Genomic DNA, 20,296 nt, shown 5'->3' with positions numbered 1-20,296 from the left:
GGCCGGCTGTAAGGATTTAAATTATCTGAGCTGGGATTATTTTTAATTCTGACGTGAACATCGATAAACTAAGCCATGCTAGATAAACAATGTAAAATGAAAGAATGAATTCCTGACAGCATGCGGTTAGAACACGGGTATTTTTTAAAATGAAGATGAATTATATCGATTGTGCTTATGTGGCTATATTTGACTAGTGTCTACTCCAGTCATGTGATATATATCAGAACATTGGGCTGTACATGTTATAGTGTATATAGTCATAGAAGTTAACTTTATTCCACATTGTAGGCGCATCGTCATATACACAGGACACAGGGCATTTATTTAATGTATATTGTCACAGGGTCACGCTAAATGTTAATCTGAAATAATAATTAATTACTGTAACACAAGGATAAATTAAACTGATCGGCACTAGTGTTTGATATAATTATATACATATATAATTAAAAACAATGCACACTGGTCCATAGTGTATTAGGTACACACAATATATGTTTGTACGGTTTTCTCCAGCCTCTGCAACGATTCAGCACTAAACGCAAACCTTTCCACATAATTACCCAATTGGTAAGAGGAATGGGGGTAACGAAATTACGTACTGTAGATATCACAGCAAAGTCGCTAACGATCCTGCGGCAAAAAGAAATAAAAATATTCTCTACTCGTCACGTGTATCTGAGACATGCATTGACTTAGATGTTCCCAGTGCTTGTCATGTCTGTAAGATATAATCCTGTGTGCATATCGTAATTATATTTCCTGTGTGTACATGTATATGCTTGGTTGTTTGATACGCTTTTTGCGAATACTGTGTTTGTACGGCACACATTACTTCATAAGTCAAACTCTACAAAGCAAATATTTGATAATATAGCAATAATATGATTTCTAATCTTGAGTTGTTTTTTTCTATTATTTTAAGATGGTCGCCCTAAATATAAAAGCTTCTTTTATCACAAAGTCAACTCTGGAGCAGACACTTATATCATCTGTGGAATCATTGGGAATCCCGTAGTAGCAGATAATGAAATGAAATTATGGAAATCGGGTACAACTGACTTCCTGTCTCCTACTACCTACGATGATAGTGAAAGATATACTGCTATTGGAAATTTTACTGGCGTTGTTGTTCAAAATGGTGATGCATTTTTCTGTGGTGCACCAGATATTGGATATACCGGATTCTCAGTTGTTTTACAACTATATGGTAAGTTTAGATTTATTATATCTCTTAAATATACATAATGAGGTAGTCACTATAATATGATAGTTTAATCATTTTACAATGCAACATTAGTGATGTTTTTCTGTTATATATTATGTTAATGATCTGTAAAAATTATATACAACGTCTGTATATGTGATCGTCATGCTAGCACCAAACACCAATGAAGAATATGTGCGAAGCATACATATGATATGATTTTGTCAAGCATTCACATTTATTTTTCCCTAATATTTTAACTGGGGAAAATACAGCATCACAAGTATTATAGAGTAAATTGGAAAATATTATAATCACATGAACATGCCAAGGTTTTGTGTTTTGTTTCTGAAAATCAATTATATATTATTTATTTGATTTCATTATGAATTTATTTGAGAATATGGTTTGAAGAATATATATTTTTGTGTTGATGACTCAGGTCATGTTTGTCGACCAAAAACTGTATTAAATGAATCACTTCAACCTGAAGGTAATTTACACATCAACCACGCCTATTACTTTATCAGATCGACCAAGATTTCAGACTGGTAACAAGCCTCAAGTATCAGATATTCAATCTGACCAGCTTACTGTGACCTGGAACAAATGGACTACTGATGATATTGGAGATGGTCCAGTTGAATCTTATAAAGTATACTACAGAGAGAGTGGTGAGAGTGACTGGATATCAGGTCAAGTTATACCAGTCAGTGATACAAGTCAGATGAGTTATACATCAATCATCACAGGATTACAATGGTCTACTGCATATGAAATTACAGTGACTGTTAAAAGACCAGGCCCACTTGGTGAAGGAAGTAAAAACACAGCTATAACAGAAACTACATTGTGTGAAAGTATGTGTAATTTTACTCATAATTTAATTTTATGCTAGCTCAGTTTGTGTCATTCTTGTTGAAACTCATTTTAAACTTATTGAATGTCCATACCGTTATTCACACAAGTTCTGATTTATCAAAATGTATTAAAATTGAATGTGAAGATGAAACGACTTGCAGCACTGGCAGTTGTAATCTCATGGTGTGTTTGTGAAGTATATATTGTTTGGGCAGTGTCATTTGTAGGTTATAACCGGCATGATCATGGTCGGACCTCACAAATAGCACATTTAGAGATAATAACCACATTTGAGACTATCCTCTCCCACTAATAAATATGCTAATATAAATTTAAATGACGTATGCAAATACTGTGAAAAATATTGCATAATCAATTTGCTATAACTTGTGATGTCATAGCGACATGATTATAATAGACATTATTTTACAGTTGTCACCTTAACGCAATTAGTTACAGCGTGCCGTAATTTGCGATATTTTACGGGGTATTTTCATCATACCATATTAGGAAATGCGAATTCCACATATGGATATGATTAAGCGTTCTCTAAATACAAACTTGGCTGCCACCAGGATTTGATAGAACTCCACACAAAGAAGTTCGCTGTTTCTGTTCTAAACTTTTTGGATTTCGGCATTCCCGTGATTTATCCTTGGAAGGAAAAGGTGTATAATAATAAGGTTATTTCGAGGAAATCTCAAAGTTTGCACTCAGATGGTAGGCTATCACATCGAGCACTGCTGCGCGTCGGTCGCTACTGTCTTCTTGCATACTTTGAGTTGTCCTCGTAATAACCTCATAGTATCTATGGCTATCCTTTTATTGATCGATTGCACTCTGTGTATTATAATTTGATGTATTTTACATGTCAGTTTAATTGTATTACAGTCCCACACAAACCAGTAATTATGAGTGTTTCATCACCTGAGTTGAAACAACTCGAAGTTCATGTGCAGGTAACCACCCATTGAACTACTTTATATCACATTACGCTATCGTAAGATTTAGAAATTTACATTATTGTTTTTTTTTTTTGGCCTACGTATTTATGCGAATTTGATTTTAGAAATATGTGCAAATTTGGTTAGTAACAGTCAAGAACATGTGGTTTCCTCTAATTAACATTTCATAAATGTATATTGCGATTTACATGCAACTTGTCACAACATATAACTTGTTGCATACACATGATCCAATTATGGCAATTATGTAATGATTAATGATAGTGTTGACAGCTTCAAATGCGTCTTTGTTTCAATGTGGCAGATTCCTGGTCGTAGTGATATAAAGTGTAAAAAGTATGGTGTGGATGGTTACATTGATTACATAGAAGTGAAGTATAGAAAGACAGGTGCAGAGGGTGAATATGAGTCAAAAATTGAAGTTTACCACGAGAGTGTGAGTGGTCCAGAAGTAATCACTATTAATGATGTCTCATTATTACCGTACACCGAATATGAAGTCATTGCCTCACTTAGAAATGCTGATTCTACAAGTCCACAGAGTAATTCAGTGACTGTTATATCACATGAGGATGGTAAGTTGAATTATCACTCACAACTAGAATACATGTAGGTACAGAATATCAGTACAGTACCAGAATGTAATTATTGATGAAGACAATAAATAGAATACCATTTTATATTATACGTCTGGCAGTGAAACAATAAAATTCATCCATGAACGCTACATGTTTCAATGCGCTATCTATATTTCATATACACTTGTATTAAAATCTCTGTATCAAAATCAGATAAAATAATTCAACACCGGTAATCAGTGGCGTCTGGTTGTGTTTCTTTCATACTCAAATCCTACAATGGTCAAGCTTGGTATTTTATGTGTTGACCATGGCTGACCATGGCTACAGTTTATGATGAATACAGTAATGAATTGAATACTAAGACAATAGATACAAGTATGTTATGTATCTTAACTATTTACTTTACATAGTAAATGTGTGTTTATTTGTTGCAAATATTATATACACATCATATCATATGTTATAGTTCCCCATGAACCTGCCAGCATTGATGTACAAAGCACGACTGAAAACAACATCAGATTCACATGGACAGATCCTACCATATTGAGTGGTAATATTTTACAATATAGAGTAAGTAATTAATGTCCATTTGTCCATACGTTCTTATAGATTTACCTAATTACTGCAAATGCTTGATTCTTGTCAGCTACACCAAGAGTCGTTTATCATTCAGCAGGATGAAGCCCAATAATTGGTTTTATACATGTATTTATACTGCTATATGTTTCTGCAGAGAGAATCAAATCATTACTACTCAAATTTGAGATGACAAAACAATAACTCGAACTGTAAACTATAAAAGTTTAATTGTCTCCCTTGTGTAACATTTATTAAGCTTGGATGTATGTTAGTTACAATTAATAACTCTTGAACAATTTAATTTTATATTTTTATTTTTGTATTGACATTATATTTTAGCTCCACTGTCAACTGAGTAATTATCCGTCGATCTCATCCATGTCAATTGTTTCCTATTTCTTATTCTTCTTGAAACTGCAAGTCTGATTGCGTTGATATTATACATATATTCATGTATTCATCTCGTGATAATATCTTCAGTTCTTTAATTAAAACATGTGTTGTTAACAGCGGAGCTATCTCAGCCGATAGACTGCTTGTTTGTAATATTTATTTAATTTATGTTATAATAGATAACATATAAATCAGCTGAGTCTGTGTATCCAACTACCGTGGTAGAATCTAAGGATATACTCGTTGACGGCAGCATTCATACACACACTTTAGAAGAATTACCACCAGGAACACAGTTTGAAATATCACTGAGTGCAAGTACATCACAGGGATTTGGTAAACCTAAATCCATTATCTCTGGAACTAACATTGGTAAGTTTATATTACGTTATATGATCATAATAATGAGAATGACAACTGAAAACACATGAACTAAATTATTTTATTCACAAAATACATGCATGATGGTTCCGATGAAAGTATCAGGCAAATACTATTCCTGCTCATCATAGAATATCAACCTCAGCAGTGCAGTTATTATTTTATTACCAGAGTGAAATATTGCAAATTATTCATGCAAACTAAATAGAATAATGGTCGCAGATATGAGGTATAACTGATAGGAGTCGTTTTATGATTTATATAATTTGACAAGTCAGATTACCAGTAATTAAACTATATGTAAGTCTGTAACATTCAAACAAGAATGCATAAATTGGCCATGATCATGTTGCAATCTCTGTTACAATCACTAATTATCAAGTCAGTTGGAAATAACTGTAAATTTATGATAATATTATGAATACAATAATGACATTCGTAATAATTTCAGGTATTGATGTTTCTGATATTCTGGAGGAGCCTCATATGACAAAAACCACTGCTACTATTTATTTGAGAAAACCGAAGTCAAACACAGACCTAAAGACTGATACACCACTTGTGTAAGTTACATACATATTTTAATATGATTGACGCATCATTGCGATTACATATAGCACTTCAAGAGGAAGATAAGATGTTATACATGAACATTAGACAAATGAAAATAGGCATCTTTCGCGATCAGTGATATTCGTCAAACATTTGTTTACATTTATTCACATTTCTATATACATTTTGCGATTTCAGTTATACAGTCAGTTATATTGTCACAACATTTACCAATTCACGCATATTTGCAAACCACCCTAAATCACTGTTTACCATGCCCGTAAGAGAGAAGGTATAATGATTAGTGTGTCTGTATACTGTCATCTTCTTAGTCGTCTTTAACAATTTCCTGGGTCAGGGATAAATGGATTTTTGTATAATCTTGCTATTGTTGCATCAGTTAAATACATGTTCTGCTTATATGTAATAATGTGTTGCGACTTGTATACACTTATATTTTACGAGTTTTATATCATTCTTATTCATTTTTTCTGAAACCATTAATCACAGTTTACACATACTGTGACATTGATTTTTGTATATTCTGCACTATTAATTTTTGGGCTTATTGTTTTCCCTATATTTTGGGCAATAATTATTTTTGTTATACATTGTCTATTCCCTTATTTTGCTCATGGTAAAAACACAACTTATTCATAGATGTTTTTTTTTATTTAAAATATCTGTACCTTATGCTATATATTTCGATGCATTATATCAGTACAAAAATCCTCTGCAAATTCTCGTTTCTTATGCGGATGCCATTGCTAACTATTTTTGTGCTCTGTGTTTTTGCATTGATGGGATTTGTTTGCAGGAATTCAACGTATCGTATCAAGTTTGAATGAGACTAACAACAAATCAGTCAGCAATGGCCGCTACTAAATAAAAGTTAAATCTTGAGGCCAAACTTGTTATCAAGTAGTAATGCAGTTATAGGTAAATACGGACATTTAAGCTGGAGATTTGATTGAGCGGCATTTTCGGGATAGTAAGAATTGGAAGAACAAGCACGACAGATTACTTAGGACCTATAGTGGGTGGCATTACTGTTGTGTTGCGCAGTGTAGTGTAGTAGAAAATTGTCAAAACAAGAACTACTCCAAAAATGTGCTAACTTGGAGCATTTGCATAATGTTCTCAAAGTACAATATAGAAATGTGATTGGTTTAAATCAAAGTGGAAGATTCCATTTCCATATTAACGAGTAATTAGTATTATTATGGGATCAAAAGTTATAAAAAGAAGCGGCAAGACCAACACCTAACTTGTAACATTAAATCAATAAACAAGATGCAATGTGACACACTGTTATACAACATAGGTAAACAGTAGAAATCTGAACCATACATGTAAATTGTCACAGTGCGAGACATTATTGCTATATTATATGTATATGAGCAATTTAATCGATTTTTTTATTTGTTAAGGGAATAACACGTTAGGTGGATCCTTGCTTTCTTATATCATTCTACTATTAAGCCTCATTGACTGAATGCCAACACGAGGACTTATATATTGAATCTTATCCGCGTTACACCATTTTATCCGACATTTTATGGAATTCCACTTTTAACATGTTATCAGCTATTTTTCAAGCATTCAGATTTTATTCAACATCAACATTTTTTTAACATCACACATAATGAATACTGATGCACCATTGATTCAAAATGACCGACTGGTGGTCGTGTTTATTTTCATGTAACCTTAACCAGTTTCCAGATATACCTGGGCCGATTTGGTTTAAAGTAGTTACAACGACAAGACATAATGATATATAGAGTACATGTGCATTTTGAGTTGTTGATCATTTCAAATGACGTTTAGCCAACTAGAGGACATTTCCTAACATTTATCAGACACAACTGGTCAGAAACAAAGTTGGTATTGTCTTCTCTCATGTTTTGGATAAAAATAGCGAATTGGTTGTTTTAGTTTCCCCGTGCTTCCTACATTTGTATTTACCATTTATCAGACAAAACTGGTCATATGCAAAGTTCGTATTGTCTTCTCTCATGTTTTGAATCAGAATCGCGAACAGGTTGTTTTAGTTCCCTTGTGCTCTGTACCTCTGTCACAGTTACATTTCCGTCCATTTTGTTTAAGTTTGGTATAGAGCCGAAATTTAAATTGTGTTAATATTTATATTTAGTTGTGGGGTTAAATTAAAGTTATCTAATGACCGCCAGCCATTTTTTGTCAAAAATCTCAAATCACGAAATATTTACATATTATCAACCATTTTTCAATAATGCCTTTGTGAATCTCATTGAAACTAAGTTTGTACTTTCCCAAATTTTCGTTTGTTACAAAGTATTAATATAAGCACATACAATTTTAGACTATGTCCTTGAAATTAACTTATTTATATAATGACACTTTATATTTGGAGTACATAAATTTTGACTCAAAATCGTTACCATAGTGTTAATTGCCTTGAGCATAATTCTTTTTTTAATTTCGTAATTTTTCAGGAGGTATATTGTTGTTGTTGAAGAGAAAAGGCAAAAGAGAAAGCGGGATTTAGAAGAGAATCAGTATATCACAGCATCGTTTCCACTGAATGAAATCCCTGATCAACTTATACTGGGTGATGGTATGGAATATAATGGTTATGACAATAAACCATTAACACCTGAACAACAATATGTCATATATGATGGGTTTGCAGTGTATACTACAGGGGTAAGATAGTTAGTATATTGTTGCGTCATTTCCATTACATAAAATCCCGGGTAACCTTTAATAGGGGAAGGTTTAGAGAGCAATGGTTATATTAACTCATGAATAACATTTCCTCTGACATACAAAACAGCTACTCGTAATTCATCAACGAATTACCCAAAATCAAATCAGTTTTGTTATCACGCAATATGTGCTGTTTGCATTTTAGTGTTTCTTGTGATTATGTAAATATACCAACTAATCTTCCGCTGTTCATAAATAATATACATATTTGTTGTATTTTCGCTATTTATGCTGGGGTTCGATCATTCATCTCCCAGTCACATTTCTATTTATTTGCGATACAGGTAGAAGAGTTGATGCTGCATGATAGTCAGCTGACTTCGTTTACAGGTATATTTCATTGCTCAGAAAAAGTATGTAATGCGAGCTGACATAACTGGAGGTGATATCGATTCTATTTTAGTAAATGTTGTTGGTAGATGACTGTATTACGTTACTAACAATGCAGGTCAGATTGCGACATCCTGAATTATATTTAATGTATTCACAATTTACTTTTTGTAGCTGCTGGGAACATGCATAGAATTACAGATGAAGATAATAAATTACCCATGTTAATTGGAAGTTTTGCTGTTGGTGTCGCTGTTGGTGTAGTTGTGACAATTGTCATTGTGGTATTGTTATTATATGTAATACGTCGTTCGAAATCCCATAATAAATACAAAGAAAGGTAATCAAATTTCACTTCATTCAACTATATACATGTGATCATTCATTAAACAAAAACTTGATTGTGACACAACAAGATGAACAAAATAGGTAATACTTATTACGATGGATTTTCTGTACTATAGTATATTAATATAATATATATATGCTTGTTTTGTTTGTATGCTGTTTAGAGACGAGAGTCGCGATGACAGTGCTCATGCTAGGAACGAGTCAAACGAAATGAGAGGTACAATATTTTTTTCATCACATGCAAACAATGATCTTATATTAAACTAATAAAAGGACGAATAAATTGATGTGCAACATTTGGTTGGTGTAATGTAATTACAGATTACGGGGAGATCCAAAAAAAAGAGAATGACCACTATCAAGACCTAGGAGACGTCCAAGAAAACAATTACGAAGAGTTGAAAATGAATGAGTACCGGTAAGTACACTGAAATCTATGGTTTGCAATAAATTTGTCACATTAATACATTGCAGTTCGGTGCAGATCACATCCTCAGTAAACTGATGTAGATTCCATCCTCATTCAGAAATAAATTGTAATCATACTATAAGTGATTATGTGAAAAAATATACCAAGGTTGAAATAACAACATATGAGATGATGTAAACAATATACGAGACAACTGACAAGTAAAGTTCATTGTCAAATGAGAATAGCCCTTGTGGTATTCCAAATTGCGTCATGTATAAAATATTTTATATCATTTAATTTCTGATATCTCTATTATTTTTTATAGCAATGTCGCAAAATATTCAACGCAAACACGAAAACAAAACACTAAGCCGATTGAAATCAGAGGTAAAAAAATAAATCATTATTATACAATAAATTACAATGACTCAATTATATGCGAATTGAATTTTCATACAATAAATGTCAATTTATGTATTTAATATTTTTGCTAGTAGTTGAATATTTTAATATGCTTATTTGCATCGCAGTAAACAAGAGACCAATTACTTAATACTGAACAGTATGTATGCATAATTTGAATACTAAAATACAATTTAATATAATTATATATATATGGGCAATACTGTGCATATCAATGTAATTCGCACCTCAAATCAATATTCCTACCACAGTTATCTTTTTTGAATTTACACGTGTTTCAACTTAATTCGGTGTCTGTGACTATATAATATTAGTTTGTATATAAACATGATGAAGTTCACGAACGCCCAGGTGACACAAAATATGTATATACACTTCCTTACAGAACCAACGAAAGGTCCACAGGGGCAATACCAAGACCTTCAGAGTGTACAAGAATCTCAGTATCAGTCGCTTGGCAAAATTTGAATCATGAAACAAGCATGTTAGCTATAATATGAAACAGAATGAACATGTACATTATATATCGTACTAACAAGTTACTCCCAACGACGTGTCATCATCATATATAACATTATGTGTTAGGATTACATATTATCAAATATGTAATTCTAAAAAAATATGTGTAAAGTAGGATTTTTTGATTACCAGCTTCGTTTCTCTACAGAATACTTGATAATCATTAAGCAAGATACAATATAATTTGTATTAAATTGGTGTATGCCTAGACATATCTACCCAGGACTGGTATTAAATTATGAAAACCCAAAATAAGTCTGAACGCGCATTGAAATTCTAAGCGTCTGTATTGATATGTACTGAATCGGCCGCGGTGTATGTAAACACTCCTAATTAATAATTTGAAACACAAAATATCATTGTATTATACAATGTAAAAAAGCATTTATTTCAAACAATTAACTTTATCAAAAATGCGCATTGAATGACGTAAAAATAAATGTATTAACAATTTATTGTTGCGATAATCTCTGTTTAACATTGTTAGGGGTATGCATAGAAAAATTGATATTATTTGAAATCCTTTTAGCGTGACAATACAAATGGCTTGATCACATGTGAATGCATATGATGATAATTTTAAAACCAAATAAAGATGAACAATAATTATAATCGATAATTCACGCCGAAAAAAATCTACTGGTATTATATTTTGTTTGCTCGCACCCATTGTTAATTTTGTAGTTGCATTTGGTAGTTTGTGTCTGTATTTTCTTTTTTCAATATTTCTATCAGTTATTATAAAATCGTTTAATAGCACGATGTATCTTATTATATATACCCAAAACCCAAAAAAATGACTCGATATTATCCGGCTGTGTGTCAATGCTATGAATTTGAAAAGTTTCCATTTATGATGGTACATTCTGGTCAAGTTCGAAGGTGGATTCAATTTACCCTAAGGCTGTGTTAATACATTATTCGCTGCGTGGAAGTTACTATGATTTTTCCTAAGCCCCTTAAGTGGGAAAATATATAAAGAAATATGAATATCAAGATGGAAGCCACTCTCTTGGAATCTAAATCAATGAATATGTTTAATTGCCTGATGGCATTGTCAGGATGATGCGGATAAAAACATTAATAGACAGACGATCATCAACTGACTCCACTGATGAAAGTGTCAGTAACCGGTGTTATATTATACTAATATCACCAAGAACACATCAAAACCAGAATACGTGATATAATACCGTAGTCCTGTAGTTTGTTTTCAATTTGGCACCAGACAATATCACTGACAAAGCAATCACAGAAGTAATGCTTTACTTCGAGAAGTAAGTTTAAGTAAGTATAATTGTAGATGATGCTGTGATTGGTGGATTTTCATTATTTTATTGTCTATATTATTTGTTTCATACAGGCCCAATAACTCTTCCCACTGATATTAGTCGTGTGCAGAATGTGGTCAACTTGGCAGTCTGCTTGTGAATTTCTATGTAAAGACACTTCTAGTAACCGCACTTTTCGTAGTTGCCGGCATGGGAGTCGTCGCGATCCAAGAAGCACATTACATTTGTACATTGTTTTTAATAATATGTGTAAATAAATTCGTTAAAGGTAGCGAGGCTATTATTTGTGTTGACAATTACGATTTTCACTTCATTCATTAATTGATGAAATGCACTATAAACTTTCTTATGATAAAGTCAACACAACATAGAATTCCATGTAAGTTAGTTAAAATGTAGATTTTCTGAAAAAAAAGCAAGGCAGCCTCCGTAGTGTTTGCCAAAATCAACAACACAGGTTTAATCTGTGTGTCTATAAGTTTTAAAGATTAACTCAAGACAATGCAATTTGTATTCGCCATCATTTGCTATGTTGATATTTGTATCCATTTTATTCCATGTGAGTGCAAGCAATTAATAGGAAATGGGGTTCTTCCATATTGAGACAGCGTTCAGTCAAAAAATACTAGTTCGAAAATATTATCTTCATGATTAATTTTTCCCGCTGCCTATTACAGCATGAAAGGTTCTACATACTAGAAGTTCTAATCACACACACACACACGGCTGTAGATATTGAAAAGTCCCGAGAAATATGAATGTTATTGTTCTCAATCTGATATTAGACTACTATCTATAGTCATAGACATGTTAGTACGTCCATGCTATAGTAGTCTGATTCCTGAACAATTGATGTAATTTTTCAAAACTAATCGTTCTGTGAGCATCTATTGTACACATGATTGCGCTTGATCGAGTCTTGGCTTTACGTTGCCGACTGCTTGATTGTTTCCCGGCCTTAACTGAATTATTGCTGTCCGTCTGCATTTTTGGGTCTTACACTCTTTCGCCATCTCATGTAATCCATACAGTTGGTAAGTCCATGTTATCAGTAGCTATCTGACACACAATGAGTATTTACAAACACGTGAGTGGTTGGTCTCCGCACCTGTTTGTTTCGCAGATAGGCATCTGCATATGAATGTGCCAGACACAAGGTCACACAACCACTAAAAAAATCATTGATTTTGGTGTTCTCATCTGCCAATTTTATCGAATTATAGCTCTCCCATTCCTTATTTTGTTTTTGGTTTCCATTACCCTTATACATTTGGATGCCTCTACACATGTTAAAACAGATCTTGATGTGAAAACAAATTGTTTGTGTCGATAAGCAAGCTTGAAATATTTTCTGTGACTTCATCGACGTTTTCTAGGGGTTTATGATTTTCAAAATAAGACGTCTTTAACAAAAAAATAACGTATACTTATTGTCGTCGGATTAACACCAAATGTTCGCAGCTTTAAGACGACAATGAGAGAAACTTGGATGTATCCAGATAAACTATTTTGTTGATTATTTACCAACGTGTTGTGGTTTTGAGTTGGGGCAATGCAACTAAAACTGAAATTAAAATTCAGCACACTACTTTTTTTAAACGCGTTTCTTGAATAAAACTGACCAGACACATTCAATTTACTAGACAATTGAACAACTAGGAAAAGTGAAAAAAAAAACTTCTTATCACCAAGCATAAATGCAGAAAAAGTATTGTTTTACCTCTGATTGAGTAACGCGTCGTAAAATGAAGATACGGGCATGAAAAACTCACTTTTGAAAAGCTTGAAGTCTGGCGATTCAAAAAATATAATGTTTTAGGCATTTGAGACCACCCACATTTTCAACAATTTATGTCTTTTGATGATTCATTGGAACGACGTTCAAAGAATTCTACCATCTAATAAGGTGGTTAGCCAAGCTGATTTTTTAAACGAGTTAATTACTAATTATATATGGTTGGGTGACTATCTCTACTCTAATGTTTTAACTCGACACTCGTTGAAAAATTGTACTAAAAAAATAGTACTAAAGTGACATTATTTTGTTGTCCGTAGTACGTGTTTTCATCGTCTTGACTCTTTACTAACCATATACCCACGTTGGTGTGTAGTGGGAACCGCGTTTAGCGTTTATTGAATAATATTAGTGCCCGTCAATCTAAATGTTACATGAATTGTATAACTGGTTTGTTAAAATATTGATTATTATTGGGTGTCTTTGGTTAGAATTTGACCCGAATCTCATGAAATTTGTTGTCAGAAATGGGATAGTATAGGACTGAAAAAAACGAACGCTGTTTATTACTATATATGCAACTACTTTGAGTTAAAATATAATGTGCATTTTGAAACGAGTTCACATAGGCCGCCGCCGATATTTAGACTAAATTAAACTTTATTTTAGCACTAAATTAGAAAGAAGAAGTATATAACCCACAACTCTCCAGTCAAACAGATCTATGCTGACGTGTCATGTCCAAACGTTATAGCCCCGTCACACCATAACGTTTTGGTCAGCGTTCTCTGAATGTTCCAATCGTCCAATTTACGAGCGTTTTGGAACGAGGTAGACACATACAGCGTTCGATTAACGAGTGCCCCTAACATATGACTAGCGTGTTCCTAACGCACGAGGAGCGTGTAATGAGCGACCAAGTAAGATACCCCTGGAAATCATTGACGTGTGCTAACGTGTCACTAGCGCGCAACGAACGACTTTTAAACGTTAAGTGAGCGTGTTGAGCGTGTATCTAACGTTAGGTCGTTAATTTGACGTTAGTCGCACGCTTTATGTGCGCTAGGGTTACGTTCAGCGATCGTTGGCAGGTCGCTAGTGAGTTGTTCACTACAAAGAGAGCGATTGGTAACAACTAAGTAACGCTAGAGCAACGACTGACTGACGATTGTCGAACGTTAGCAAAACGATCGAAGAACATTATTTAACGTTTAACACCGTTTAAAAAATAAACGTTGAAGAACGCTGGTCTCAAATGAGAACTTTTGTGCATGTTTAAAACTCTTTTTTGGATCAGCGTTCTCCGCCGATATCCGACGTTCACTAGCGTTCTCCCAGCGACTTTGGGCGACTACCAACGTTTCCTCAAACGCCAGAGAACGCTAGCCAGAACGTCATGGTGTGACTGCGCCTTTAGGGGTATAATAGTATCACTTGTATGCCATTTCCCATTTGCCTAGTAATTTAGTATAGTTAATCGCACGAGTTAAAGGCCACAGTTTTTTGTTGCGATTAACGGCTTACACAACGCATCCCCATGCATAAAACGATTAAATTGCAAGAGATTTTTAGTGACTGTTTCGGTTGTGCGTGAGATTGTGCCACTTCAAATTTGCATGAGAATGCTCTTTGAGATTCAAATTAGTAAAACTCATCTGCGTTCATCGAATACGATTGGATGTTAAGTTATATGACCAATAAGCCTTATTTGCTGAATGGTCTTTTCAAATAAACTCCACTCATTGGTCAATATTTTGAACACATTTGAATTTTCTACGTGTCAAAGCATGGTCTTGTAATTTTGAATGCAGGCAGCGCTCAGTGATGGTCGAATGCAGTGACATTGAGAGATTTTGCTCTCAATACGACGGAAAAGAAGATTTTAAGTTAACAAAACAACAAGAACGTCAACGTTTCGGTTTACCTGTAGACAATGAACAGATGGCTGCCATTCAGAATTCGCGAGTGCCCAAAAATACGCGTAGATGTACTAACTGGGGAGTGTCTGTGTGGGATGAATAGGGCCGAGCCAGAAATGAACGAGTCGAGAAGCACGGGGTAAGCAGTAGTGACGTGTTCACATTTGTTCCCAGATTATGCAGCGAACTTGGTGTACGTGAACTTTCATTTTGGTTGTGTCGCTTTGTTGTCGAGGCTCGTCGACATAACGGAACAGAATACCCATCTAATAGCCTGCGTGTGCTTTGTAGCGCAATTCGGAGATAATTACGTGACGAATGCAAACGATTTGACTTGTGCTTTATGGATACACATGCTCGGGAATTTATGGAATTCTGGACGGTGTATTGAAGAGTATAGACAGACGGGGAATAGGTGTTATTAAACGTCAAGCTGAACCATACACAGATGATGATGAAAACAAATTGTGGGATAAGGTTTTTTTCCATAGAGTCTGCGACAAATTTGAGTTATGCGGTCTACTTTTATGTGTGTAAAGTGTTCGCTCTCCGAGCAGTCGATGAACATAGTAACCTTACAGCCGAACTTGAATTTAATGGTAGACCGTGTAAAAATAATCGAGGACTGTATTACTCGCGGAAAATCCCGTATAAAAATGTGCGCCAATACGGTGATCCTTCCAACACACGTTGTGTTGCTCAGCTATTGAAACGTTATTTGCAATGTATTCCACCGAAAGGTTCCTTCTACCGACGTCCACTGACGTCCAGCGGAGGGCTCAAATTTTCTAAACAGAAGATTGGAGTAAATACTTTACGACAATATCAAAACAGAATGTGTGATCTGGCTGGAATAGATGGGTATCATGATACTGGACACTCGGGTATAGCAAGTTTGTCTCAAGTGATTCTTGGGTGGGTGGGATCTTTGGATGGGTTCAAATGTGTTTGAATTTCGCCGATTGAAAATAAACATTGTACATTGTGAAAACGTATTTCAAAAGCGATTCAAATAAATGTCGGTATATTTACTTCTCAAATCATTCTTTTCATACTTTTAGGTTACTGCGGCGACTTCTTGTAAGAAAAAGGCTTTGATGAGCAACTAATAAAAGAACGCACTGGTCACAGATTGGATGATGGGTGGAACATATAAACGAACAAGTAACTCTCTTCAGAAAATCGTATCTGATGCTCTCCAACCTCCACTACCGAAAGCAAGTACTTCAGCCATCGTAATTGACGATTCAGATTCCGTACACAAGCCTAAGGTTGAAAGATATGAACAGCCACCGCCTGAACCAGCGACTGCAACATCACATGCAGAATTCAGAGAAATGTGTCGTTCAAATGATTGTTGTTCTAAACAAATTAAAATTAAGATCCAGGACGGAAACAAATGTATCAATATTGAATTGTAGTCTTGTGGTACTTTTTTCCATAGAAAGTATAATTAAATTAGTGCGATTTGCACCCTCCTTGTGATTTGTGTGATTAAATGTATATACTTTGTTTAATTTGTAATGCAAATTGTAAACGGTTACACTTCTATTGATATGTTAATTGTAAACGCTACACTTTTGATACAAAGTGTAGCATTTACACTTTGCATATGAATAAGTGTGACCGTTTACACTTTGCATATTTGCGAATGCGTCGCTTTTTACAATTTGCATATAAATTCACCCTGCTTGTTGGCGAGAACAATGATGCACGTGACCAAACGTGATATAATTGTTACTAAATGATTCTGTTATGCCACTAATTTTATTGTGTATGCAGGGTGGGTTTGGATAACTAGAAATAAGCACGAAGTCATAAAATGAAGTTATGCAACTTATTGTACAAATTAAGTATGGGCCATCTTGATTATTTCAATGTTTATCCGTTAAAGAAGATCTACAATTATCCTTTTTTTTGTACATGTGTTTTTAGTTGCTTCCTCGATGATGTATTTACAAAACAACGAATCCAATCAATTGTTTATGATTGTCTTTTTTTATGTTACTGAATTGTATTTTCTACTAAGATCCCACTCTGGGATACGGTTTCAATAAAGATTATTACTATTATTACATACGTATTTATAATAATGACCTCAATGTGTTTTGATATAGACATAAACGAAAACCTGGAATCACGCAATATGGTTTATAGATAATATCTAGCGCAATACAGAGTATATCATGTACACAAACGACCACCGTGGTCCCGTAACGGTTGAAAGCACGAGATCAACGTTGTTAGTTTCTTACCTCCCAAATAGTGTTCCATTGAGTTCACTATATCACTAATTAATGGTACCATGATGTAATCGCTAGCATTCAAAAGTATGAGAACAAAGTGAACTATTTTAAGACTACTCCAATGATTCAATGTGGTCCTTAAAATCTTTTCAATCAAGGGATACCATGTAACAGATAAATGGGTTTAATGAGAGTTTGCCTATTTTGATATTTAGTTCAGTTCATGGCTGATTATGTATCACTGGTTACAATAGTTGGCAATGTCAGTACAACATGCCAATGACTATTATGATTGACCCATTCGTGAAGGTATATTTTTAATAACCATTGTTGACCGTGTAAGGGTTAGTCCAACAAACTATCAACACCAAGGTAATTGTTCCATAATACAGAACAGAAATAATCCTCTTTCTAAAGACACATATTTGACTTTGAAAAAAAATGAAAACAATACAATAAAAACACTGAAACTGATTAACTTTACTGAACTTATACGATACTTCAATTAAACTACATTAAAACATTGAAGCTGTCAACCAATACTTCACTTATAGAATACTGCAAGTAAAAATGTTAAATCTGACTAAACCTAAACTTATACAATATTATGATGAAATAATACAAAAAGCTATAGTAAAACATTCAGCTGACTAGCTGCACTGAATTCGTACAATACTACAGTAAAAGCATAATATTACAGCGGAGTTATAAGAACACTGAATCTCATTAACTGAAATGGATTCATGCGGTATTACAATGAAAATATAGTCAATTATTGAATCTGACTACCTCTACTGACTTATACAATACTGCAATGAAGCTGCAGTAAAAACTTTGAATGTGTTTATTTGTACTGAATCATTTATTACTTCAATGAGACTACAGTAAAAACACTGAATCTACCTATCTGTACTGACTTATACAATACTGCAATGTCACTGCAGTAAAAACTCTGAATGTGATTATTTGTACTGAATTATTTATTACTTCAATGAGACTACAGTAAAAACACTGAATCCACTTATCTGTACTGACTTGTGCAATACTACATTGACGTGGCAGTAAAAATACATCTGTCTGCCCGACCACCAATCTGACTGTATGTCCGAAGTCATACTTCAGAACCCTCTGGACCTCTTTGCATAGTACTTTAGCAGTTATTTGATCCAGAATGGCTCACTGACAGTTTGTTCTTTATCTGGTCGTCTGGTGGTCGTATTATGTTTTTAGCATTCAACTATATTTCATCGACTTTTCCATTCATATTTGGTAAATACGTGTAAATAAATCAAAGACTGCCGACTGGCAGCAATATTTTTTTGTAAATGTCTTTTCTCGGACATGCTTTCTCAGTTTTGTTTTAAATTTAGCACATAAATTATACATGCTAAGATGCATGATCATTCATTTCATGAACGAATTTAAAATGAGAGATTTGACGCGTTTGACATGTTAAGATAAATTTCCATGACAATTAGTTTCACAATCAGTTCAAAGATGGCTGATTTGCAGCCATCCATTTTCTGGTCATACTACAACTACCAGTTACAGCTGAGCGAAACAACTACTCTGCATAGTCACCAATAATGGTTACAGTGAGTATGAAGTAATAATTTTATGATTGTTCCCCCTATAAGCACTATGTTATGTTTGACATACATTTTTTGGGGATGGGAGAAAAGAATACTTCATGATAAAATTTAAATTAAGTAATTAGCAAATATGGATGCAGAGATCGCCACATCTATCCTGATTATTTAAAAATTAATGTGTGTGCAAATAATATTCCCAGCCACTGCATAGCCATGGGACATATAAGCTATTCTAGACAAAACATAACAACATTGACCATATGAATGAAACAGATACCTGAGAACCATGATAGTTTCATTAGTTTATGTAAACTGTGACCCCGGACTGTGACATTCGCCGAGGGGTCTTTCGGCCACATCGTTTCGTAAATAATGTAGTTCTCCTCACTACAATAATCAGAACAAATTCACCCGTGTACTCGCGCTCTGTAGACATACTCCAATTTCGTCTTTCGTATTTGCTTGAAAAAATCAACCCGGGTTAAGCTTAGTTCATCAATACAACGACAATGTCATCAGACGATAATGTCCTTACAAATTGTCTTATCTCAACAGTGAAATCCGCTGTTATTGGCAATGTGCCATTTTATTTGATGCTTGTTACCTCACAATTTCTCTTTCTAAATACTTTTACGGAGTAATTTCTGAATCATTACGGGAACAACACGCTAATAACCTAGCCACAAAAAAACGAGTTGCTGAGGCAGTTACTCGGGTGCGATAATATGTCGACGTCATGTGGAGTTTGTTTATTTTTTGGGGATTTGGGTCGTAAAAAGCTAGATTAGAAGGCAATGCCTGAGACGAAGTACTCATAAATACTTTCTTACGCGTGGAACTATTTATTTGTTTTATAATTATGACAATAAACATATACTGTTGAAAATGTTATTTAGTTTAGAGCTCCGTGGAGTTGTCTTTATCGTCATATTTTAACATAAGTATTCAATCTGGAACGAGCTCGTTACTTCGCTCTTACGCGTAGGGATATGCAAATGTGACCTTTATGCAGTCTTAGTCTTATAAAAACAACTGGTGTCAAGTTGAATTTTCAGTTACGCTTTATAGAAGCGTACATGATTTGTTAATTTTTTCCGTTATTGTATCAGTATGGCCACTTTCACATATGAACGCGGAGACATCATCGAGGCAGTTGATGGAGCGAATAGATGGGCAGTCGCCAAAGTACGACAAATCCACA

The 20,296-nt window shown here is 34.1% G+C and overlaps 1 protein-coding gene and 1 long non-coding RNA gene across 2 annotated transcripts in view; both read left to right on the top strand.

Annotated features, from left to right (window-relative positions):
• LOC146739003 (tyrosine-protein kinase receptor Tie-1-like) overlaps window positions 1-9,224 on the top strand; it is a 58,119-nt gene extending 48,895 nt beyond the window's left edge. Inside the window, exons 9-19 of the mRNA XM_085504024.1 lie at window positions 929-1,213; window positions 1,741-2,070; window positions 2,963-3,030; window positions 3,341-3,611; window positions 4,084-4,190; window positions 4,772-4,964; window positions 5,425-5,536; window positions 8,003-8,213; window positions 8,561-8,606; window positions 8,781-8,946; window positions 9,119-9,224. Coding sequence (XP_085360150.1) covers window positions 929-1,213; window positions 1,741-2,070; window positions 2,963-3,030; window positions 3,341-3,611; window positions 4,084-4,190; window positions 4,772-4,964; window positions 5,425-5,536; window positions 8,003-8,213; window positions 8,561-8,606; window positions 8,781-8,946; window positions 9,119-9,224 — 1,895 coding nt within the window. The remainder of the gene's footprint in view (window positions 1-928; window positions 1,214-1,740; window positions 2,071-2,962; window positions 3,031-3,340; window positions 3,612-4,083; window positions 4,191-4,771; window positions 4,965-5,424; window positions 5,537-8,002; window positions 8,214-8,560; window positions 8,607-8,780; window positions 8,947-9,118) is intronic.
• A 91-nt stretch (window positions 9,225-9,315) lies between these two features.
• LOC146739002 (uncharacterized) lies at window positions 9,316-10,704 on the top strand. The gene is made up of 3 exons (XR_014930404.1): window positions 9,316-9,375; window positions 9,695-9,756; window positions 10,178-10,704. It is a non-coding gene; the product is annotated as an uncharacterized LOC146739002 (long non-coding RNA).
• Window positions 10,705-20,296: the final 9,592 nt, after the last annotated feature.

This window comes from Saccoglossus kowalevskii, chromosome 9 (assembly GCF_978046115.1).
Source record: "Saccoglossus kowalevskii chromosome 9, keSacKowa6.1, whole genome shotgun sequence".
NCBI lineage: Eukaryota > Metazoa > Hemichordata > Enteropneusta > Harrimaniidae > Saccoglossus > Saccoglossus kowalevskii.
The sequence above is the reverse complement of the archived record's forward strand: the minus strand, read 5'-3'. Positions and strand labels throughout refer to the sequence as shown.